This window comes from Lemur catta, chromosome 8 (assembly GCF_020740605.2).
Source record: "Lemur catta isolate mLemCat1 chromosome 8, mLemCat1.pri, whole genome shotgun sequence".
NCBI classification, from domain to species: Eukaryota; Metazoa; Chordata; class Mammalia; order Primates; family Lemuridae; genus Lemur; species Lemur catta.
In genome coordinates this window covers 27611567-27638042 of record NC_059135.1, presented here as the reverse complement: position 1 = coordinate 27638042, position 26476 = coordinate 27611567, and the positions used below count along the sequence as shown (strand labels likewise).

General features: G+C 36.8%; 1 protein-coding gene across 1 annotated transcript in view; it reads left to right on the top strand.

The window, feature by feature from the left end:
• Nucleotides 1-26476, top strand: part of PARD3B (par-3 family cell polarity regulator beta) — a 942908-nt gene that overhangs the window by 528559 nt on the left and 387873 nt on the right. The window contains exons 11-12 of the mRNA XM_045558633.1: nt 8233-8418; nt 24828-24998. Coding sequence (XP_045414589.1) covers nt 8233-8418; nt 24828-24998 — 357 coding nt within the window. The remainder of the gene's footprint in view (nt 1-8232; nt 8419-24827; nt 24999-26476) is intronic.

The following is a 26476-nucleotide window of genomic DNA, read 5'->3' as shown; positions in this document are numbered from 1 at the left end:
CATGACTGTGAACCTGTGTATTAGACATTAGATCCATCTAAGTCTTAGAGGGAGCCAGTTTGGTTGGCTTAGTTGGGTTGGGAAGACAGCCCAAGTTGGACATAGCCTTAGTCCAGACCCCCACAAGAAGCACCAGCAGCCTGCGGCCGGGGTGAGAGGTACGGGATCAGAGGTACCTCCAAGTCAGCCAGTGCCACCCCTGCTTTGTGAGCGGGGCGGCTGGGCTGTAGGTGAAGCAGGCACCATAGCTGGTGTGCTCGCTTCACTGAGATGCTGGGTGGTGGCATTTACGTCTCACTTTTGTCGTTGATGCTGTACTGTCTTTTAAAGACATGAAGCGGGGGTTGCCTGGCATGTAAAGTATTTGTGATGGTGAAGATATTGCAGGTATTTCACCTAAGAACCCAGCTTCCCAAATGGGCTGCTCCTCTTAGAAATCGGGCTCATCATGCTTCCTTTCTAGGTCATTAAATTATTATGACAGTCGTATTGTTTGTTCTTAAATCTGATATTCATACAAAAGCATGTATTCTTATATTTTAACAACTAAATTATTGTATGTAAAATATTTAATACATTTCTTTTTTTTTTTTTTGAGACAGAGTCTCGCTGTGTCGCCTGGGCCAGAGTGAGTGCCGTGGCGTCAGCCTAGCTCACAGCAACCTCAAACTCCTGGGCTCAAGCGATCCTACTGCCTCAGCCTCCCCAGTAGCTGGGACTACAGGCATGCACCACCATGCCCGGCTAATTTTTTCTATATATATATTTCAGGTGGCCAGATAATTTCTTTCTATTTTTAGTAGAGATGGGGGTCTCACTTTTGCTGAGGCTGGTCTTGAACTCCTGACCTCGAACAATCCACCCGCCTCGGCCTCCCAGAGTGCTAGGATTACAGGCATGAGCCACCGTGCCCGGCCACATTTCTAATCAGGTTTCTCTAATCTACTTTTAATAGCAAAGAGTAAAAAAGCGAAAGAGATCTATTGTTTGTCAATATTAACAAACCAGGTTCTGGTTTTATAAAAATCCATGCTGTCTGAATTATAGAATATCTATTTCCATTACTTTTCATGATATGCAATATTATGTTCACTTTAATCTTTATCTGAAAAGGAAAAAAATTGCCAGTGTCACTGAACCATTGAATTTTCTGATCTTTCAAGTTTATATACTGTATTTGACGAGGAGGAAGTTGCCACAGGAATCTTAACTCTGACTTGCTTTACTTTTGTTAGTTTTAACCTCTGGTTTAATACTGCATTAAGGTACTTTTATATTGAACAGACAGTAAAGAATGGCCATTTTCTGACGTTTGTTTTCTGGTATTAGATTAATCTCCCTTACTTAAAGAAAATTGTTTTTTGATAAGTTCAGTCAGAGATCAGCTCTTGCATTAGTATTAATAGTTCCCTCCCTCCCTCCCTTTTTGGGGGAATAGGTTTTTAAAAACATGAAAAAGTGTCTCAATTACAAATAATTTCTAGAATTTTCTTCATTCAGATCTATGGTTAAAAGTCATTTGAAATGAATGAATATGCACTTTGGGAGATCACTTAAGGACGTATATTTAAAATATTGACATTATTGAGTTAACTGTAATCTACGTTTTGATTCTTTTCTTCCATTGAAAGTAAATGCCAGTGTTGTTTACATTTAACTCTCTGAAACTTTCCTGCTATTTATGGCCACATTATTAACTTACATTTTTCTTTTCTTTATGATTGATGTATAATGTTGAATTTTGGGTTAATTCTCAATAACTTAGAGTATGATTTAGATTTGACTTTTTTTTAATTATTCATTAGCCCTACAATCTCTGATTCTTGTTTGAGATTTTCTGTTTTCCAGAGGGCAAAATACTTTAAAAGATCATCTGCCTTCTTATAAATCACCAAGATTTCTGCTGATTTCATTTATATATTAGCAATAGCGAGAGAAAAAGTTCTTTATAATTTATTAAAATAACCATCTTTAGACCACCTTTTGCCTTGGCATGTGCCTGCTCATCTCTAATCTTTTTCTTTTCTTTACTCTCTGAAAAGTACAGTAGGAAATAAAATACCTCCCTGCTGTTGGAATGAGCCTCTGATCCCCACTCTAGGATGATATCCACACTCTGAATTTTATATAATCCAATTGGCCAAAAACCTTTCATGCTTATTATAACTACCCAGTGGTTTTTCAGAAGATTAAATAATTTCAGAAAATTAAGCATCTTGCAGGTGCCTTATCCTTTCATTGTTGTGAAAATTTGTTTAGCTATATAACAGAAGTTTCAACACTTTAAATTCCTTAGAATTTACTTAGGAAAAAGTTAACAATGTTTAAGCTTATTATAAAATATCCTGGAAGAATTGCTAGGTATGGCTTTTGCTTTATATATAAAAAACTTATTTTTTTTTGAAGCCCTTTTGTTTGAGTTTTGGTAATTGACAAAATGATTGCACATGAAACATAACTCTTGCATAAAGTAAGCTGCTCACAACACAGACTATTTACACATTTGGGAGGCAAGGCGAAAGACATCGCGAGCTTGCTTGTGCTGAGCCGAGAGTATGGCATTTAATGAAATGAGGGCCATAAAAGGTTCAGCATGGATGCTTTCAGGTTTGACCTGGGCTTCTGGGAAATTGAACGGTGGCCCTGTGGACTGGTGGATTCCCCCAGGCTTTGAAAGGCTGGGTTATTGCCACTTACATGAGTGAATCAAGTACTGCTTTGCAGTACAAGACATCTGTGATTCTAGAGATGGTCCTATTTGGAACACTCAAGCTAATAATATGGATGCCTCCCCAGTCATCCACCTTCCTGCTTCTCTTTCCTCCACTCACACCAAGTAATTACTTTTTATATTTGTTTTATAAAAATCATTAGTATGTCTCACAAGGCCTACATAGAGTCTCTGTTTCCGCTTTCCTATTCATAAACTCTATTTTTTCCTCTCCAGATAAAACTTCAAATAAAATAGGAAGGCCCCCATGTTGCTCAATAATTTTTTTTTTTTTGCCAGTTACGTTCTATGTAGACTGGCCATTTCACATTACAGTGTTTAGTACATAGTAGGTGCTTGATAAAACTTCCTTGAATGACTGTGGTATGCAAAGAGTGACTGTTTTCACTCAGGCCAGAACAGACCAGTCTCATCTCTGAATTCCAGCTGTGACAGGTTATTCATTATGCTTGGAAGTAGAAATAGCATTACAGAGAAAAAATGAGAGAATGGTGAAAAAGAAGGAAAAATAACTGTATGGGAGGGAGAAGGGGAAAAATACATATATATAAATTAGGATCATATCAAATCAACAGCTGTAGAAACTTGAAAGTTTGTGTAAAAGAGAAGAATGGGTTAGGGCCAGAGTTGGATAGGATAAGGCATTATCAATGGCTTATAAAAATTAGGATAGAAAAGGAAATTAACATTTTACTCTTCACCATTGGTTTTACTTTTTTTATTTTATTAATAAAAATAATGCCTATACATACATGATTGCAGTGCTTTCCAAAATGAAAACTCTGACCCATTATTAGGTTATGAAATCAGCTTGGGTTGTGACCAAATTTTAAAAAAGAAAATAAAATAGCATGGAAAGTACCAGAATTAATTGCACTTTGGGTGAGTATCGTCTCTTGAAACTTGTTTGTGTGTGTATGTATATGTGTGCACACACATGTATGTGTGTGTGTGTGTGTGTGTGTATGGATCAGTGGATGAATGGATAGACAATGTGACTTTGGTTACTGGATGACAGTGCTTCCCCAACTTGATGAAATATACCATGAATATTGCTGTTTGTAATGTTCACTTGTAATTTGAAGTACCTGATAGAATTTAAAACCATGAACAGGCCCATGTCTATCATGAATTAGCCATGACACATCTTGGTGTCTTCACTGAGAATTTGATGGTGAAGGTGAGCTGGGTTATAGCCTCTCTCCTAGGAGCAGGAAGTATGGTATCAAAAGGAAAGTTGGACTAGGTTACTTTTAAGGTTCCTTATGACCTTTTAGCCTTAACCTCAATGTTCCTTATTCCTGTGATAGTATATGCTTTTTATAATTACTTTTAATGTAAAAATTAATTTATATGAACAATTTAATTAATGAAATTTCGAGTCAAATATGCCAACAATTTATTTATTTGCTTACAATTTTACAAATACAGATTTGTACATGTATATACATATAGATACACACAGGCACATACTGTTGGATACTCATATAAATCGATTCATTCATTCAACAAATCTTTATCCAGTGCCTATTTTGAATCTGATACTGCTTTAGGCACTAGCAACACATCAATGTAAAAAAATTAGAACAAGATAAAAGTCCCTGCATTCAAGAGACATTATTAAAAAAAATAAGCAAGTATATAGTGTGTGATAAATGCTGTGGGGAAAAACAAAACTAGACAATGGACCTAGGCAGGGTACTATTGGGAGGGCACTAAAGCAATCTGAAATTGGATGGTCACCAAAGACCTCACTAACGTGTTGATGTTTGAACAGAAATTGGAGGAGGTAAGGGAATGAGGTGTGCAGAAATCTTGGAAAGGCACATTCAAAGCAGAGGGGAGAGGTGTACGGATTTTATTGAAGAAAAGAAAGAAGGCCAATGTGGTCAGTGCAAGATGAGTAGGTGTGCTCAGAGAGGAGAGTCGGGGTGCTCAACTTCGGAAATTTCTAGCATATTGTAAGGGCTTTGGCTTTTTCTCTGAATGAGGTGAAAAGTTACTAAAACGTTTTGAGTATTTGTTTTAATAAGACCACGCTAGCTGCTATACTAAGAAATAGTCTGAAGATGAGAAAAATGGAAGCAAAGGGAGCAGAGAGGAGGGGGCTCTCACAAATAGTATCAGGCGCAGGTGGTAGGATTCTGGGTACACTGTTAAGTAGAGCTGATGGGAGATGCCGATGGCCTGGATGTGGAATGTGATGAGATAAGGGAGTCAACAATGATATTGAGGTCTCTGGGTTGAATGTCTTAGACTCTTAGAATAGCATGGAAAGAGCCCTTGTCTAAAAGACGGAAGCCAGGGAGGGTCCAGGGTCTGGATGTGCCACTGCCATTAGGTTTGTCATATCACTAAGGTCTTGCACTGGGGGCACTTGCAAGTACTTTATACCCTTTTCCATTCTGCTAGAAAATGTCATCTAGCAAGATGTGAGTTTAATTTTCAGAGGTGCTGTTTGAACCAAGATTATTGGAGGGAGGCATTCAGCATATTGATTTTTTTTCTTTTTTTTACATTAGGTAAGGGGACATTTATTTCTAACAGAGGAAATGGCTATATTAACTACTATAATGGCTTCCTTTACCATTGGGAAGTTTGCTATTATTAGAGAGCATTAATTATGGCCTGAGCCTGGTACAGGTTCAAGAAAGATATGAAACATAACTATAGTTGGGTAGAAAATGTAAATGGCGTGATATCTTACTGTCATTGTAGGAATCTGTCCTGGAATTTCTTGAAGGTATGTCAAGTTGTGGTGACCCACAAAAGTTGGGCTACAGGGATACAGTATAGTAGTTAAGAATGGTGGAGTTGAACTCATAGAAGCAGAGAGTAGAATGGTGGTTCCCAGAGGTTGGAGAGGATTCGGGAAATGTTGGTCAAAGGATACAAAATGTCACTTAGGAGGAATAAGTTCAAGAGATCTATTGTACTACATAGTGACTATAATTAACATTGTACTGTATACTTAAAAATCACTGAGAGTAGATTTTTAAGTGTTCTCAACACACACATAAAAATGATAAGTATGTAAGGTAAGGCATATGTTAATCTCAATTTAGCTAGTATACAACATATAAAGTTTAAAATACCGTGTTGTACTACATACATAGTTACAATTTTGATTTTTCAATTAAAAATTAAAAAATAATACACTCCTCATCATGATTTATCCATAGATAATATACCTTACAATTCAATACTTTTGTCAAAAATGAATGTAGAATAATATAGAACATGAAAATGTAGTAGACAACTCAGAACTCTTCAACAAAAAAAAAGTGAGAGAGAGTCTGACATAGGAACCATGCTGCCTGGGCCACACAAGCTTCAACATTGGCAAGTTTTGTAGACTGTAAACATGATACTTACCTGCTATGCACCTCAGTTTACTCATCTGTAAAATAGGCATGAGAATAAACCTCATAGGATTGTTGGGAAAAGTAAGTATATAATATGTGTGAAGCACTTAGAACAGAAGCACTCAATCATTATTAGGCCCTAGCTTATTGTTTTTGTTGTATTTTTAGCTCTAGGATACCAGGGACTTAAAAAAGATAAATTAAGTTTCTAAAGAAAAGATAACCATAATGCCAACTGATCTCTATTTTTTTCTACCACTTACATAATAAATGAAAGGTGTTAGTACAAATAGTGGTTGTCAGTCTTACTAGGAATTAAACAGAATTGCCAAAAGAAAAATGATTTGATCATAGAATGAAGTAGATTGAAAATATTACTAAAGCAAAACTCATTCTTGTCTCTTTGTCTCTGGTAGATAAAAGCCAGAGAAGCTTTCTAGTTTTTCTCTTAAAATGCTGTTCACAAACTTATAGTAAAAACAGTTATTCTTTAATTTATACTTTAATTCAGTGGGACTTTATTAGACTGAAATTAACCAAATCCCAGAGATTCCTAGAAACATGAATGATTAGGAAATGTTATGGATTCTAAATTGGGCATTTTGGAAGACAAATATGAAGGCAAATCATTTACATTTAGTACTAAACTCTGGCATTCCAATGGAAAAAAGACAGCTAGTTTGAATCAAATAATGGGGTTTGTTTCTTAGATAATAACATAATGAGTTAGTTCAAAGTGCTAATGTGTAATATGTTTATTAAATTAAGCAATAAAGTTTCATTTCTTTGAACAACCTATTATCAAAATCTTTACAGCTAACTTCATTGGCAATGAAATTAAATGAAGGAACTGTTTCTTTTAAAAGTTAGAGGGGGGTTTTCTCTGTTTTGGGAGGAGTTGAAAATGCCTTGTCAAATGATCTGGCTATGATCAGACCCTTAATCCTGTTTTAATTATAGGTTCTTTGCTACTTCTGATTTTATGGTTATGTGACTGACATTCAGACATTCATAGTAATTTTTTTAAATATGTAATTTTACATAAGAGTCCCTTCAAAGTGACCTTAAGATGAGAGTCTCTAGACATAATTATAGGGAGAAAAGAACTACTGACCTAGAATGAGTTGATAGTTTCCAGGGATATCTCATTTTCAAATTTTTCGGTTATATACTATGGCAGAGTTTCACATTTCTGCAAGCTTGAGAGGAATGTAGAAGGGATACCTACAAAGATTATCATGTGTACAGCACTTGTCTATTCCCACTACTGTATACTTGAAAACACTGGGGACCAAATATGATTAACCACATACTTCTTTCTGGAGACCTGAACCCTAAATATGTTTTTTTACCGCCATACTCACTGTATCTCTTAAAAGCAGTATGCTTGTGGCCAGGTGTCATTTGTCAAAGATGACATGAATATTTGTTGTGCATGATCATTTTTGTTTGGGTTCAAAAATTGAATGGCAGTGAATTATACTACCCAAAAATGCAGGCATAAAGCATGAGTTTTGACAAAGTGAAATTTAATTCAATGATATCCATTATAAATCACATAGTTCTAATTTTAAGATAACATTTTGTTTTTTCAGTACTGTGTCCTATCAACGGTCTTTACCAATTGCATTGCTTCCATGGCAAACAATCATGTTTTAAATTATATAAGCCAAATATTTTCCCGAAATTTTAAGACATTTCTATACTAAGCTGTGTTTCTTCATCTCAAATGAAGATGTTGAGATTACGTTATCTCTAAGATCTCTTCTGATACCTAAGATTCCCAAAGTCTAATGTCTAGCTTCTTTAATCATGGTGAATATTCTGCTGAATTTCCAAATGCTTACGGGATATTTCAAATTGCTTGACTCTGCTTTGCCAAATGATCCTCTCTGCTGACCATTACCAATAATTATTCCCTGAGATCTCCTCACTCCCACCCTCCTCACAGATGTGATGGTGGCCCCTTGCAGAGAAAAGACCACCAGCCTTTGCCTGCCAGGAGCAGGACTGTAGCTGTTGGAGGTCCAGTCATCCTCTAACATCTGTGTTTGCATCTGTGTTTGGTCATCTGAGAGTGTGAAATATTAATCTCCTTTCCTCTCTTCATTCTTTCCATCTGCGTATCCCCAACAGAAAGGAGAACCCGACTGCTATGCACTCTCCCTAGAGACAACCGAGCAACTCACCTTTGAGATTCCCCTGAATGATTCAGGCTCTGCTGGCCTTGGGGTGAGCTTGAAAGGGAACAAATCCCGGGAAACTGGAACAGACTTGGGAATTTTTATCAAATCCATCATCCATGGAGGTGCTGCTTTTAAGGTGGGTAGGAATGATGTTGGCATGTTCGGGAGAAGGTACTGGAGATCTGGCTGTTGTGCTTGGGGCTGGATGGAGAAAGTGTCTGAAGCCTCGAGACCGCTGAGGCTTTCCTGCCAGATGTAGGAAATGTGTGTGTGGACAGATCTGGCTGTTTTTGTACCTTAAATGGTTAATTTTACTTCCTAGAAATAGTTCTTATAAATCCATGATTATTAACATTCTTTTTTTCATTCTTTTTGTTACTCCATTAGTATTCCTCTGAATTTGTAACTTGAGAGAGTTGAGTCTAAAAGCACACAATCAGAAAACTAAAAACAAGTAAACATAAAGGGAGCAAATAAAACAATTGTGTGTGCAAGAGTGAAAGCTCAATGGAACCTGAGAGTGATTTTAGTATAAATTAAATGTCATTTATCACATTTTATATACTTGAAGCTAATCATGGTGCCCAGGATGCATATTTGCTTTTGAACACTTGGAGAAACTTACATGTTTGCAAAAAAAAAAAAAAAAAAGGGAAGATCATGTTTCTGTTCTTTCACCTTGGGGCAGGTAGTATGTTAATAGCTATTACCATAGTGTAATGGTTAACCAGATGGGCTGTGTTCAAATCCAGCTTGCCACTTGCTAGCTGTGAGAAAAATGTGGGCCAGGAACTTGACCAGCTGTCTCCAATTTCCTCATCTGTACAATGAGGATAATAAATAATACCTATTTCACAGGGTTCTAAGGATTAAATAAATTAATGCACACATGTGATGAAAGTAGTCAAGTGATCATAGAGGGAGGATACGTGTTTGCACTTCTCATCACCATCATCATCATCTGATACCCTGCAAGGAAACTTCTTGAGTTTGAATTCTGCCTTAGCTACTCTTCCCCTCTGTGGGCAAGTTGCTCATTCTCGATATGCCTCAGTTTCCTCACTTGTAAAATTAGTCGTGCTTACCTCCTGTGCTGTTAAGACTAAAAGAAACAATATATATAAAGCGTTTAGCACAGCACCCGTAATAACCTTCCAGTCTTTTCACACTTACCTTTCCACTTTTGTTTCAGACGCAGACACCGAGCTAATGTCTTTTTCCTTGGGAAATAAATGCATTTTGGATAGACAACTCTTTAATTCATTCCTTGGTTCAGTTAGCTTTTGTTGCATAAATAACAAAATTTCAATAATATGTATCCGATAAACCTTTATTTCTCTCATGGCTCTGTGCAAAGCAGCTGGGGCCAGGGAGGACTCTGATTCAGGCTGGTGTCCCTTTATCATACTGTAAGTCTACAGATCTGAGTGGACTGCACATATTTCATCTACTCTTTGGACCAGCAGGCTAGCTGGAGTGTGTCCCTCTCATGCCATGAGGTATCAGAGGGCCAGCAGCAAAGGAGGAATCCCCTTAATGCCTGGGTTCTGAACTGGCACACTGCCACTCTATGCATAGGCCATTGGCCATAGCAAGTCATATGGCTGAGTCCAAGGTCAAGCAGTAGAAAAATACACTCCACCCACAGTGAAGCTATGGCAAAGGTGTGAGTGCAGACAGAATGGTGAAGAATTGAAGCCAATCATTCCATCCATACAACACCCCAACCTGGCTCAGAAATACAGAACCAGGAGCAAAAGGGAAACAATAGTAACAATGATAGCAACTAACGTGTCTTGTGCTTAGTATGTGATAAATGTTTTAAGTGTATTCTTTAATTTTTTTCTTCACATTCACATTGGATTATTTTCGTGCCATTTTATCAAAGGCGAAATTACAAATTAGAGGGTTTAGTGCCTCTCCTCTGGTCATACAGACAGGGATTGCTTAAACTAAGATTTGAATGCAGGCAGTCTGACTCTCGAGGCTGTGCTATGCTGCACTAAGATGAAGGCCCTTTCACATCATTCATTCATATTTCTAGAAAGCAGGGTCCATTGCCCTGAGGTTGTCTTGTATCACACTCTCATCCTTAGCCACGCCATCTAAACATGTGCCATGTTTGAGGATGAGTCTTTGGCCACTACCTTCTGGATACTACCTTGATATTATTCTTCTTATTCCTAATGACAGCTCTATTTGCAGAATTTATTCCAAGTAAAATTGAAACTGAGATGACTTTTTGGAAATTAAAAGCAAACATCTTAGCTTTTTTATGGGCAATAACTTAAGTTCAAGAAGATATTGGCGGGCAGGTTTAATATGTATATCCATGTTTGTGTAAGTAAACATCTCCTTACCTAAGCAGTTTCGAACAGTCCTCTTTCTTGCAGAAAGATTTCACTTTCCATTTATGTAAATTTCTTTCCTGACACTGGTCTGCTGAGTCAGACAATCACACCATTAAAAACCACTGGACAGCATATTTATAGGGGATCTTAAGCAGTAAGAGGCATCAGTCATGAATTTAGCCCCGTGAATGTTTAGTATCCATTTGTCTTGTTTGCCTTTTGCAGTGTAAAGGGTAGATGCCTGTGCTTTGCTCTCAAGAAATCCGATTAACCAGGGGGAAAAAAAAAAAAGTATTTTTCCATTCTCTTTCTGCTGTTCCAATAATCTACTATTACTCCTCAGAAAATTGCCACCTGTCCTATGATTCAGGATTATGTCTTACAAAAATTGTTTTGAGCCTTTGTTCCTGTCCCTGTTGTGAGGATACAAATGTAACAGACTACAATGTCCCTGGGGCAGAGGGGAGAGAGATAAGCCCTGGGAACATCCACCTTAGCATCTGGCCCTAAGTCTTATTCGAGATCAACAAAATAATCTTTTTACCAGAGCACAATGTTTTTCTCCTAGCCCTTCTTACTGCTAATTAGTTCTCAAGGTGTTTTTCCCTTTAGGAAAGGTTGATTTTTTGAAAACTAAACTACTTTGAAAAGTATGGCCAAATTCTTCCTGTGAATTCTGTGGGCCGTATTCCTCTGGGGGCTTCCGTTGGTATAAACACAAATAGGCGACTTCTTGCCAGATGTGAAACCCCTGAATGAATGACTGTGGCTGTAACGGTAGGGCCTCTTTTTGTTTTTCCCTTCCCTCTCAGGCTGCTGCTTCCTATCATTTCATCTCTTGTTGGAGTTATTTCTAATAGAGATGTAAATCTCTGTTTGAAAATGAGAGCATCCAGCTACTCTAGAAAGCCCTCTTTGGAAGTTAGTCCCTGACTCATTCTAAGGGCAAACCGAACAATATTTTTAACCTACTCAGAATTATCCAAATCCTTAATCTCATGTTGAGATTGAATTTCAAGTCTGCATATTAAGATATAAAGCCCAGAAACTCTCCTTTGTATGTATCAGGTCACAACACTGTGATTGCAGGCTGACTTGTCACATGGAGCTCTTGCTAGGCCTCTCTGAAGCATAACTCTTAGCTGTGCCTGTTAGTGTACAAAGTGGCCACTGACCATAACAGCAAACTACTACTCCTTTAGACAGTTAATGCTAATACGGCTAGGCAAGAGCATGTGTACACGTTCGTGCTCTCATTTTAGTTTCTGTCATTCTTCCTGAGCATTTGCCCCTGAGGTACAGTGTAATTGCTTCTAGAAATAAAATATACTAGATACAAGTATATGTGTTAACTTCTCTTGAATGGAAAACTATGATTAGAATGAAATTATGATGTCCGAAAGGATGACTTTCTAAAATTTTGCTTTTGTGGTTGGAATTTAAAGTGACTATGGTGGTGGTGTTGCTGTTAGGGCGCTGACTCAGGGGGATGGGCCGGACACGGACAATGTATGTAACCTGAGGTTTTGTACCCCCATGAAGAGCTGAAATTAAAAAAAAAAAACAAAAAAAAACAGTGTTTGTGTTGCCATCAGAAAAAATACCTTTAGAAAAATATTTCCCTTTCCCCAAACCCACATAAAAATTTGCTTTTTATTTTTTTCCAGGGAAGCACAAAGTTTCAATGTGATCATTCACCTTAGATATTTTTACGTTCATTTGCTAAACATTTTGAACCCATTTGGTTTGAGATCAGTGGCTTTCCTTTGCTTTGCTTTTGATATACAAAATTAACTAAAAAATTTTAGTTAATTTTAGTATAATTAGTAGATGCATTTTTGCATCTCAAACTGCTTATTTCCTACCTTAAAGAATCACCTTTGGAAAAGGTATATACATTAATAACTAGAATAGTGATAGTTTTTAAAAGTTAGATAAGATATTAATACACTGTAGTAAGAATAAAAATCCCATGGAATCTGTTGTATTAGTTCTGAATGACATTTTTTATTTGAATATGCTGACGTTGGGAGTGGAATGTGTCCTAATGAAACCTTGAAATAATAAGATAAAAATTAAAATTTAAAGGCAATTTTTGCTAAGGGAAATTTGTCATATATTAGGTAGATTGTTTAAGGGCTCTTAAATAGAATGAATTTAAGAGTATCTGTTATTCTCCAGAAAATTAATTAGCCAGGTTTGTGCTTAATAAATACTACTTGATGATGATGAAATTAAATGAAAGAAAAATGCCTGACATAGCTAATTGCAAATGCATGTACTCAGAATATGAAATAGACATAATTTAAGTAATTTGATTCTTGTGTGCTCAGGAAATTTGGGATGCTCCTTTTGAAAGAGGCAGAATTTCATAATCTACACTATATATTAAGGGGTAAAAGAAAGAATTTTAACTAATACAGCAATCCCAATATTTTACAATGACTAAACTCTGAATTTTTGGAGAATATGCAGAGGAACATAGTATCCAGGAACATCGCACTTGATCCTGAATCTCCATGTCTCTTTGTAACACAGAACATTTAACAACATCCAAACGACTTAACAGGAGTCCAGTAGGAGTTCCCAGTGTGAATAATTTCCACCTCCGTCTTTGCTGGTATCTATAAATCATGTGGTGGATCTATAATTAATGAATTCAAAGGAAGATAAAAGGGACAGCTTTTTAAGAAACACTAATGTTAAATGATTTCTTCAACCCTCCATTTTTCTTAAAATTGATAACAGTTTCTACGAGTGGGAGAACCTTGAGAATCCTTCCTGGTAGTCATTATCTTCTAAGCTTTTACTCCTGACAAAAGGACCAGATAGTCTGGGTGTGTCGAAACTCCATTGCAAATTCTCAAGTGTGAGAAGCCAAACACAACCATTTTATCCCTAACCATAAAGATGTGATACATTTTATGGACAACTAAAAGCAGAAACTTTGCCTGGAAAAATTCATAAATTCATAATCACTGTATACCCAATAAGAATTTTACCTTAAAAAAGAAAATTACCAACTTAAACATTAGAAAAATATATTTTTAACCAATTTCTATTATTTAAGAAAAAAGTTGAAGGTGTTAACATATGTTAACTCATATAGTCAGGATGATCATTTACGAATTTTCTACAGCAATAACTACTTTATAAAATATAATATAACATTAGTTTTAGAATCTCACAATAGCCAGGCATCACGGCATGCACCTGTAGTCCCAGCTACTTAGAGGCTAAGGCAAGATGATCACTTGTGCTCAGTAGTTTGTGAATAGCCACTGTGCTGTAGCCTGGGCAACATAGCCAGACCTGTCTCTTGAAAAAAAAATCGCACAATACCAGGATCTATCATTTCTTTTCTTGCCAGTCTGTATTGCTTTTGCATTTTTATTTTATGCATGGAAATGTACATAAGAAATAAACTTACATGTATATTATGCTGACTAAAATTTTGGAACTTTACATTATTTTGAAGTGTATTTTGGACTCTATGATTGTCTCAGTGGGCTTGAAAAAATATGAGAGTTGGTAGTCCTAATGAAAAAGGAAATTATAATCTACAAATATTAATATAGCATGCTGATGATGCTTTGACTCTGAAAATAAGTACCCTTCCCCTAATAAGCTATGTTCATCTTCATTATGGGTATTTGTAGACCATGTATGTGTGTGTGTGTGTGTATGTGTGTGTGTGTGTATATATAGATAATATATATGCTGAGTTTATACTGCAGTTAGAGTTCTAGCACTCTGGTTTATACCCATTTTTCTGGTGACTGATTTTAAGGAATCTTTGCACAAACAAGTTCACAGTGTATAAAAAGACAAGAAGTAAATTCATAAGATAATTTTTAATAAATTGAAAAGGCCTCTGAGATTCTAATCTGGTTAGGCATTTGTGCAGAATCTTCTTAATTCATATATAATACATATGCCTTAACAAGCTTTTCTTTTATCTGGTTTTCTAGGCCAAAGTAAATTATGAGCAGAAAATCAGGAAGGAGACAGGAAAGGATGGAGAAGAAACTAAAATGACAGGAAACAATAAAAGTGCAAAACAAGCACAGAATTTTATTACTGCATAGTGGACCAGAGAATATTTTTGATGATTCTAAATCAGTGCTTCTTAGACTTTCTTGCCAAGAAAATTGTAAGATTCAATATGGCTGTAGTAAAGTCCATAAGTTGTAATATATTTTTTATGCTCCGTATTTTTTTAGGAATTTAAAATGAAGCAGATTAATATGTTTTGAAAGTATTATATCAGAATGGTTTTATGTATGCCCTGATGGTCTAAAAAGTATCCCTCAGTTATCTAAAGAAGAAAAAAAAGAATGTATCATATGCCACAGATGATATTCTGCTGGGACTTCACTGGTTTGCTACATAGAACTGGAATGATACTCTTAAGATGATAACTGGACTAGATAAATACCTTTAAATTTTGACAATAGCTAAACAAGTGGAGATAGAGCCAGTACACAGAAAGTAAGCTTTACTTTTAGAATTCTAAAGGTTCTCTGAGTATTTGCTGGCACATCTAAGCCAACCTGTGCTCATGAATCTCTCATAGTTATAATTTCTAAATTAAACAATGTGTTCATTGTAGATGAAACTTACACCAGATCCAAAGCACCTTGCAGAAGGATTTTTCAAGTGACTCACTTTAGCAAGCACTTCCTGAACATCTACAGTGAGTTAGGTGGTGTATAATAGACTGGACTCAGAAAACTTAAAATCACCCATCCCACAGTCTAGGAAGCTAGCAGCATAATAAATTAAGTATATAAACAACACCAATATGATAGGGGCTATGCTAGACAAATGTGAGAAGTCTCATGGGTGTTGAGGTGATGGAGCAGTAATTCTGCCTGGGGCAAACCCTAGGAAAGGAAGGCAGTTGCTGAGCCTTCCTTTGAAGGATAAGTAGAAAGTCAACAGGTGAGCAGGAATGCAAAGAATATTTTGGACAGAAGGAAGAATGTGGGTAAAGTCACCATGGTATATAAACCAGAATACAGTCTGTTGTTCCTGGAAAATAGGACTCTTATTTGGGAAGAATGGCCCTCCTCATGTAAGCTGAAAATGTGTTAGAGTAGATGATGTAAAACATATGCTATTAATAACTTCTTTGTTTTAAAAACTACTGTAAAAATCTTGATTCATTCTTGTCCTTTCGTTACTTTTTTTTTTAATTTCAGAGTATTACAGGGGTACACACACTTTGGTTACATAAATTGCCTTTGTACCACTCAACAAGCATGCCCATCCCCCACACCCCCCACAGTGTGCACCGTTAGGTGTGGATTTAAGTTTTTAAATGAAGTTAAATGACTTCAATCTGGACTACAGGGTTCTTTCATAAGGTGAAGTTTTTTGTTTGTTTATTTGTTTTTTAATTTTTTTTTTTTTTCCAAAAAATACGATAGGCAGATGTTGTCATGGAGTGATTTTGGGGCCTTGAGAAGGATTTCTTGAGGACAGTCTTCTACTTCAATCAGGTGGTGTCTTGCCTAGGGTCCCATCCTGCTCCAGGGAAAGTCTGTTCTTCAATCTGAAGTCAAGCTTTGAGGTTTAGGGCTCTGAATGTTGATAATATCCCAGGAGGCCTAACCAAGGACCCTGTTAGAAGCATTTCGAGGCAGGAATCAACATCTTGTCACGATTAATCCTCTCAATACCCTGTACTAATGTGGACTGGCCTTGGGAAAACCAGCCTGCTGTCTCATACTTCTCTCATATCCCGCAGAGGCTACTTCTTTGCCTTGGCTTTCTTACTCTCCCCTCTGTATTCATTATAACTTTAGAGATAAAGGGGGGCCTCACAAAAATTTGGCCAAGATAAATGGATTAAGCCATGCAGTGTCACCAGTAATCGTGGCGGAGGTAGTACCCAAGCACCACTGAGTACCACAGGGGCTGAACTACAAGGTCACTGGATACCCTGGAAGTCATACATATGCTTTAGAGAACATATGGAATATCCTACATGAGAAAGTGACAACCACTCGCTATAAAGAATTATCTCAGGCCTGGCGCGGTGGCTCACACCTGTAATCCTAGCACTCTGGGAGGCTGAGGCGGGTGGATCGCTCGAGGTCAGGAGTTTGAGACCAGCCTGAGCAAGAGCGAGACCCTGTCTCTACTAAAAATAGAAAGAAATTATCTGGCCAACTAAAATATATATAGAGAAAAAAAAATTAGCTCGACATGGTGGCGCATGCCTGTAGTCACAGCTACTCAGGAGGCTGAGGCAGTAGGATTGCTTAAGCCCAGGAGTTTGAGGTTGCTGTGAGCTAGGCTGACACCACGGCACTCACTCTAGCCTGGGCAACAAGTGAGACTCTGTCTCAAAAAAAAAAAAAAAAAAAGAATTATCTCAAATGTACAACAACCCTGGTGCAAATATTTGTTTTTAAGAAATGAGAATCTGTAGCTTTTATTAGATTCCCAAAGGGGTCTAAGAGCCCATAAAGGCTAAGCATTACTAGCAAAGTAGTTGAAAATGTGTAATCCAGATTGATCCAGGCCTAGTTCAAATTGGCTTTTAGAAACATGACTTGCAACAATCCATGCAATCTCTCTGAGCCTCAATTTCTTCTTTTATAAAATAGAGGCAATAGTCTCAAATGTATCAGGTTGCTGTAAGAAGTAAATTATCTAGTGCATCTAAAGGGCTTGGCACAATGACTGCACATAGTAGAAACTCATTAAATAAGTATTGTATGAGCTTAATTTTGTCCTTTATTTTCTATTTCTGGTTAATCTAGTGAGAGGACTATCAATTTTGTTTATCTTTTCAAAGAACCAACATTTTGTTTCATTAATCTTCTGTATTTTTTAAAAATTTTTCATTTAGTTCTGCTCTGACCTTAGTTCTTTCTTTTCTTCTGCTGGGTTTGGGTTTAGTTTGTTTTTCCTTTTGTAGTTCCTTGAGATGATTCATCAGATTGTTGATTTGTGATCTTTTTGATGTAGGCATTTAAGGCTATGAATTTTTCCCTTAGGACTGCTTTTGCTGAATCCCACAGATTTTGATAACTTGTGTCCCTTTTGTCATTTAGTTAGAGGAATCTTTTGATTTCCACTGTTATTTCCTTCTTGACCCAATAATTATTCAGTAGTAGGTTTTTTAATTTCCATGACTTTGTATAGAATGGAGCATTTCTGTTGGAGTTGATTTCTAATTTTAAGCTCTAAGCTCAATCAGAAATGAAAAAGGAGATATTACAACTGATACCACAGAAATATAAAATATCATCTGTGAATACTAAAAAATCTCTATGCACATAAACTTGAAAATGTTGAGGAAATGGATAAATTCCTGGAAACACACAACCTCCTGAGGCTCAATCAGGAAGAAATGGAACCCCTGAATAGGCCAGTTACGAGCAATGGAATTGAAGCAGCAATAAAAAAATCTTCCAACAAAAAAATGTCCCAGACCACATGGTTTCACACCTCAATTCTATCAAGACCTACAAAGAAGAATTGATACCCATACTGCAGAAATTATTTCATAACATTGACAAGGAAGGAATCCTCCCCAACTGATTCTATGAAGCCAGTATCACCTTGATACCTAAGCCAGGAAACGATACAACAAAAAAGAAAACTATAGACCATTATCTCTTATGAATATACATGCAAAAATTCTCAGTAAAATTCTAGCAAATGAAATTCAGCAGCACATCAAAAAAAATAATAATAATAATCCACTGTGACCAAGAGGACTTCAGCCCAGGGATGCAAGAATGGTTTAGGATATGTAATCCATAAATGTGATTCACCACATAAACAGAAGCTAAAACAAAGACCATACGATCATCTCAATAGATGCAGAAAAAGCATTTGATAAAATTCAACATCCTTTTATGATAAAACTCTTAACAAAATAGGCATAGATGAAACATACTTCAAAATTATAAAATTCATATATGACAGACCCACAGCCAACATCATACTGAATGGGGAAAAGTTGAAAGAATTCCCACTCAGAACTGGAACAAGACAAGGATACCCATTGTCACCACTTCTATTCAACATAGTACTATAAGTCCTAGCCACAGCAACCAGGCAAGACAAGGAAATTAAGGATATCCAAATAAGGAAAGAGGATGTCAAACTATTGCTCTTTGCTTATGATATGATCTTATGTCTAGAAAACCCCAAAGATTCTGCCAAGAGACTCCTGGAATTCATAGAAAAATTCAGCAAAGTCTCAGCCTACACAATCAATGTACAAAGATCAGTAGCATTCCTATTCACCAACAACAGTCAAGCTGAGAATCAAATCAGAGACTCAATACCTTTCACAATAGCTACAAAGAAAATAAAATACTTATGAATATATTTAAGCAAGGAGGTGAAAGATCTCTACAAAGAGAACTATGAATCACTGAGGATGGAAACTGCAGATGATGTGAACAAAAGGAAAAGCATATCATGCTCATGTATTGGCAAAATCATCATTGTTAAAATGTTCATACTACCCAAAGTGATTTACAGATTCAGTGCAATCCTCATCAAAATACCAACATCATTTTTTGCAGATCTAGAAAAAAATAATTCTATGCTTCATTTGGATCCAGAAAAGAGCCCCAATAGCCAAATCAGCCTTAAGCAAAAGGAAGAAATCTGAAGGCATCATTTTACCAGACTTTAAGCTATACTAAAAGGCTATATAGTAACCAAAATAGCATGGTACTGGCACATAAATAGAAACATAGACCAGTGGAACAGAACAGAGAACCCAGATATAAAGCCATCCACATATTGCTATCTGATCTTGGACAAAGTAGACAGCCATATACACTGGAGAAAAGAAATCCCTATTAAATGGTGCTGGGAAAATTGTATAGCCACATATAGAAGATTGAAACAGGATCCATCTCTCATCTCTCACAAAAATTAATTCAAGATGGATAACATACTTAAATCTAAGACATTAAACTATAAGAATTCTAGAAGAAAATAATTGAAAAAACTCTTGTAGATATTGGCCTAGGAAAAGAATTTATGAGGAAGACCCCATGGGCAACCACAGTAACAACAAAAATAAATAAATGGGACTTGATTGAATTAAAAGGCTTCTTAATAGCCAAGGAAACCATCAACAGAGCAAATAGACAACCTGGAGAATAGGAGAAAATATTTACCTACTATACATCCAAAACAGGGATGATAACCAAAATCTACAAAGAACTCAAGTAAATCAGCAAGAAAAAAATTAAACAACTCCATAAAAAAGTGGGCGAAAGACATGAACAGAAGCTTTTCAAAAGAAGATAAACTAATGGCCAATAAACATATTAAAAAATGCTCACCATCACTAATCATCAGAGAAATACAAATCAAAATCATAATGAGATATCACCCCAGTAAGAATGGCAAAGTCCTAAAATGATAGATGCTGGCGTGTATACAGAGAGAAAGAAACACTTACACACTGTTGGTGGGATCGCAAACTAGTGCAACCTCTGTGAAAAATAGTATGGCGATCCCTCAAAGAACTAAAAGTAGACTTACCATTTGATCCAGCAATCCTACTACAGAAACAAATTATTATGTTTTTCGTTTTATCAAAAAAAACACTTGCACTAGAATGTTCATTGCAACACAGATCACAATCACAAAGATGTGGAATCAACCCAAGTGCCATCATGAGTGGATTGATAAAATGTGGTATATGTATACAATGGAGTACTACTCAGCCATAAAAAGGAATGAATTAGTACCTTTTGCAACAACCTGGACAGGACTAGAGACCATTCTCCTAAGTGAAGTATCACAAGAATGGAAAAACAAACACCACATGTACTATTAATTTGAAACTAACGAATCAACACTCATGCACAGATGGAAGGTAAAAACTCAATGAGAATCATGTAGAAGGGAGTGGGGAGGAGGGAATGGGTGAAATCATACCTAATGGGTACAATGTATACTATCTGGGTGATGGGCACACTTATAACTTTGACTCAAGCAATACAGAAGCAATCCATGTAACCAAAACATTTGTACCCCCGTATTATTCTGAAACAAACAAAAAAATTATTGTCATTAGTGCCATTAGTAATCTCTAGAACCCTGATTTTAGAAGCAATATAGTATAATGGATACATAGCCTTAACTTTAGAGACAAAGAGCTCTGGCCATGCCAGAACGCTTTGACAAATTACTTAATTTCTCTGAGCCTCCATCTCTACATCTCTTAAATAGCAGAGAGTAGTGTTAATAGTAGAGTTTCTTACATGGTGGTTGTAAGAAATGAATGAGCAAATGTGTGCAAAAGATTTGCACAAGGACTGGCCTATATTACATGTTCAGTACAAGGGAGATGTAATGTAATACTCTAAATATCTTGAATCCTAGTCCATTGTGTTTCCTACTATGATAAAACTGGTTTGGGCTGATAAGCTTTGAAACCGTCTCAGGACATAGACAAGACTTAACCTCATGCCAATTTCTGTTTGTCCTGAAGTGCCCTGAGGAAGTTATTTTTTTATCTCTAGTCTGTTCTCCTTATTCTATTTTTCCTTCTATTTGGGAATCTCCTTGACTCCTTTCTACCTTGAGGATGGACAGAGTTGGTTATGAGGGGTGCCAGAGGTGGGAAGCATAGTTAAGGTTTTTTTGCTTAGGGTTCTAATGTAAGGAAGGTAGGAAAGAAAAGAATTTCTTTTTTTTCTGTGACAAATGTAAGCATGAGCCAGATGAAGTAAATATCCTAGAATTACTAAGTAACATCTTTGGATAGTTGAATTCACTTATGTGAATTTAGTTGAGGGTTAATATTCTCATGCCTATGTGCTTACTTAAACATAATATTCATAGAAAAAAATAAAACCATAAAAAGCTAATTTTCTTGATCAAAATTATTCCAGAGTAAAGTGGACATCCACAATTTTGAGAGATATTTGATGAGTTTGAATGATGGGCTCTTCACTGAGTCGACTTCCTTTTAGGTCAAGACTAGACATAGACTAGTCTTGCATGGACATATAGTTAGGTAGATAGTCGGCTTTTTTTTTCTCCTCCAGGTTGCTCCCTTGCTTTGCCATCCCCTGCACAGTGTCCTGTCTCCACATCTGTTGTGTGTCTCTGATGTCATATAGTGTTCTCTTCCAGGAGATGTCTGGTCACATACTGTACTCTCTGGTTTTGAAAGTCTTTTCTTGAAGATTACTGCTTTAGGGACTAGTCATAAGACAGAATGGTTTAGTGAATGCTTTAGTAGAATTCAGGACTTGGGCTATTCTGTTCCAACTCTGACCTTAACTAGCTGAGCAAGTCCTAATATATGTGGAAGTGCCTTCTCTTACTTAGGTGTTCAGTAAATGGTTTTCATCCTCTTTGGGCATCACATTATTCATCTCTAAGCAGAAGAGGTTGGATGAGATGACCTCTAAGGACCTTTTCAGCTCTAAATTCTGTGATTATATTCTAAATGTTCGAACAACATGGTGCTTACTGGCATCACCATTAATGAAATTACCCATCATTTATCTTACAAAGAAAGAGTACACACTAATAGCAGCAAACCAGCCAAGCCTGGAAATGAGCGTGCGTGGATTTTTATCGTGCCCACAACTCTCTGGTGACGCTTGTGATGAATGGGAATGTCTTTGAAAAAAAAATTCCAGCTGCTCTGGCGTGACCTGACCTGTCTTTTAGTTTGGGACTTGGTTACAGTAAACATGTCCTACTTCAATGTAATTCTCCATGCTTGAGACTTAGAATGTAGCTGAAAATAAAAGTTTGTGCTTAATAGCTGTTGATAAGAGACTTTACAAAAAACATTGTCATATCTGCTTATCTCTCAATCTACCGCTTCACTCTGACCTTGCCTCAAACTCACGGAGAAGGTTCCCAAGAGGTTACCAGGTGGGATGTCTCTAGGCTTTCATTCCTTTCCTCTCTAGAGGTACCCGTAAAGCTGCTGCTGCTTGTCATGGTGGACGAGGTGTCCTGCCAGGACTAAACACCACAATCTGAACACTAGACCTCATTTCCTGTTAACAGGATTAGGACCCTGATCAAACTCTTCTGGTTCTTCCTTCTCTTTAAAAACCACTAAAAAGATGTTTAGTGACAAGATTCAGCCCAGTACTCCTCCTTTCACTATATGACTGAATAGAACAGCATAATTTCTCCAGTCATATCTCATTTCACATAACTAAACCATTAGGTTGTTTTTGTTTTATCCCATTTTATGTAGTCTTAATCTTATTCTTTTATGTGCCTCATTCAAAATTGGATAACAGAAATAAAGAGATTTCTTTCTTGTTGGGCCTTTCCTGTAAATCTCATTTCTAGACTTGCTCCAAATTAGGGTAAAGGTTAAGTGAAGTGGGAAAACAAGGAGAAGGCAGGGGACATTAAGCTGTGCTGAGGCAGTCCACTTAAACAGTTTACACCTCCGATTTTACGCCCTTATCTATTGATCTCATCGCCTTGTGATCTCCATTTCTTGGAGTAGGCGTGTCCTCCTTTGGGTGGCCTCTGCAGTCCCGCGTGGCCAACACCCTCTCCAGCAGGTGGCATGTGCCATGCCTCCATGAGGCGTTAGCTCTCCTCTGGAGCTGCAGCTCTCACCGCCGTCTCTGTTTTCTCTGCTGTCAGCAGAGGGACTTCCTCTGACCATCTGCTGTTGCATGAGTCCAACTCTATCAACCTGTCCACAGGCTTTCTCTCCCAAAGCTGTATGGTTGGTTTCTGTTGTTCATTGTGTATGTCTGGTTATCTCATTTCTTAGGAAGGGTTTTTCTTTTACATTTCATTCTGTTGATTTGACCGTGAATCCCAGATTCTTCTCACCACAAGAATTCTTTAATATTTTCTTTTCTCTCTTTTGGTGTTGCACAACTGTAGTCTAGAGACAAGTAACAGGGGGAATTGTAGTAGAAAAACAAAAGAGCCAAGATTCATGGATGCCAAACTTAAGTCAGTTTTACCTTTGACTTGGTTTTGTGACCTAAAGCAAGTTATATCACTTCCCTGCCTTGGTTTCCTTTTCTAAGTAAAATGTTTATGAAAACATGAATCTACTTAAATTCTTGGGTTCTGTGAGACTCCCTAGAGATAATTTATGGAAGAATTCTCTGGAAGGGTAGACTGTTATATTAATACAGTTTTTACTGTTCTTTCTGTTAAATTTATCAGCAGCAAGAGCAGTGTGATAACATTCCTAACTCATCTGTGCCTCATAGCAAGAACTTCCTACCTGAGTGTAACATATGTATAGGGCATGTCCCCAGTCTGATTGTCAACGTTTTAAGCATCTTTCCTCCCATGCTACACATTGGGGAAATGCATAGTGGTCCCCTTAAGTCCTTGCAAGGGCAGAGCTGGCATCCCGGTTTTTTAGCTACTGCTGGAGACCCCAGCCTATGACGGACTTCTTGCTGAAGATGATTAGTGCCTCGAAGTGACTTAGACCAGATTTAGACCTAGAGGCTGCCTATTCTTATGCCGAGGTTCTTTGTACTTTGTAGTAAGTGATGTTTCTTCCTGGAGATGCTGGGTGAAAGAATTCGTCAGTCAGAGCTTCCCCCTAAAAGCTTGACAATCCCTTTGTCAAGCGTTTCTGCCAAAAGATATCAAGTCAAATTGGTCCTTTTCTACACACCTCTGTGTTCTCTTTCAGACTAGCAACTTTGTAGTTATGTTAGAGAAAATTACGTGAGGATTTTTCTTAGCACTGTTCAGTAGAGCTAGCAATGATATCTGGGAGACACATTGCTACTGTCAAGTACACAGCATCTAAGCATGATGTCTCTCTGTGCCTGAAAATGCAAACCCTCATTTCGAGAGATGTGACTACCTCCTTTCATTTCCAAATCCCCTTCCCTTGAGTCAGCAACATGGTCCCTGCCAGAGCAAACGGCAGAATCAGGCTAGATTAGCATGCTTGCCAAGGATTTAGGTAAGAGACATTATACAAATGTCTAAATTATTGCTGCTCAGGACTCCAAGGTTTCTAAAAAATACTTTCACACGATTCATTATTAGTATTTGTAACTGTTTGATAAACTCCAGAACCTTTTTCTGCCATGAAAAGTAAATCGTTTCTAATAGCTGAATTTTTTTCTTTTTTCGTTTTTAAACTTGAACTTTTTCCCCTGAAACAGCCACATGTCATCACCATGCTTTTCTCTGTTTAATATTGTTTTTCTTTCCTCTCTGGTAGGATGGTCGTCTGCGAATGAATGACCAGCTGATTGCAGTTAACGGGGAATCACTTTTGGGAAAGTCCAACCACGAAGCTATGGAAACACTTAGGCGATCCATGTCCATGGAAGGAAACATACGAGGGATGATTCAGTTGGTGATTCTGAGGAGGCCAGAGAGACCAATGGAGGTGATTCAAACCTTGATTTTCCTCAGCAAATTGCCCAAGGGCCACCAGAATATGCAAATTTCCATTACTAGTATGGTAGCCAGAGTCATATTGATTCTCCAGTTGGGAAAATATGCCCCAGAAGGGCTTTGACGGATTTATGTGTGGAACAGGTGGTTGTATATTTTAGGTATAAAGAGAAGGTGTAAAAATGTGCATATAAAGCAAGTCATTTATCATATGTAACAGGTCCATACTTTCTAGTTTTTTTCCCCAAAAAACTCTAAGAACTCTGGTCTTATTCATAAACATCTTTATGTAGTTTTTGGTTGATATGCTAGCAGTATTCATGCCATAGAAAGTTCCTAATCAGATGTGTATGATGTTTAATGTGAAGAGCATTATAATGCAATCAGCTCTCTGTATTCTCCCCCATGACCTGCACATAAATAATATAGACCTGAGACTTAAAAGCTGCTTGATCATGTTATTAAATAAGTGGAAGTCTTATTTTTTGAATTTTTTTATGATTTCTTTATGGATTTTGTTTTACATGTCAAATATTTTCACTTACACATGAAGTGTAAGCATGGAATATTCTTGAATGCTAATATCCCTAAACATTTCACTTACATATAAATAATAAATATAAAATTTCCTAAAATATTTTCTTTTTTATATGTAGAATAATTATTAAATGCTCCTAAAATTATTTTAGGTAAAGATAAGAAAACTTAAAAGTGCTAAAAGTTAAGCAAAACATCAGCAAATCACACATTATGACATCAGGATATTCTGTTCTCTAAGGGTAAATTATGTTTGTGTGATACAATAATATGCAAAGTAAAAATAGAATACTATTAAAAACACTAATATTAAAATTAGTTTTAACAAGAAGTTCAACTTAAGAATGTAGAAAACAAAAGTTTTATCAAATTAAACAAGAGTAGATGGTAATGGGGCTCATCATAGTTAAAACCTCGGGCTCTGGAGTTTTGAATTGCTTTGGTTAAAATACTAGGTTTGCTGTTTCCTGACTATGTAACTATATACATAGTTTGAGTGCTCAGTATTTATAGATGACAGATACTGTTGTCTGTTTTATCTCTTAATGCATCCTCATTCCCAAGCATAGAGTAGACAATTAATAAATATAGTTGAATGAATGAAAATGTTGTATCTGAGACCTACTTCATCTGAGAAAGTAAACTTGAGTAGTAAAGTTACAAGCTGTATCTTCTTTTGTTATATTATCAGCTATTGGAAAGGAGTAACTGTACCTTTTATACTCTTCTATACATAACCTTGTAGATGTTAAATAAATGTAAATTGGCCAATTACTGGAGACTAAATGTAATGAACAAACTCATTTCCAACATTTGCGTCTGCTTAAGTGACAGAGTCTGCCATGAATATTTAATGGGCTTTACTTGTGTACATATGCCCTTATCTACTGCATCCTACCCTAAGAGAATCGGCCCCATCTGGTTTAATTTGGT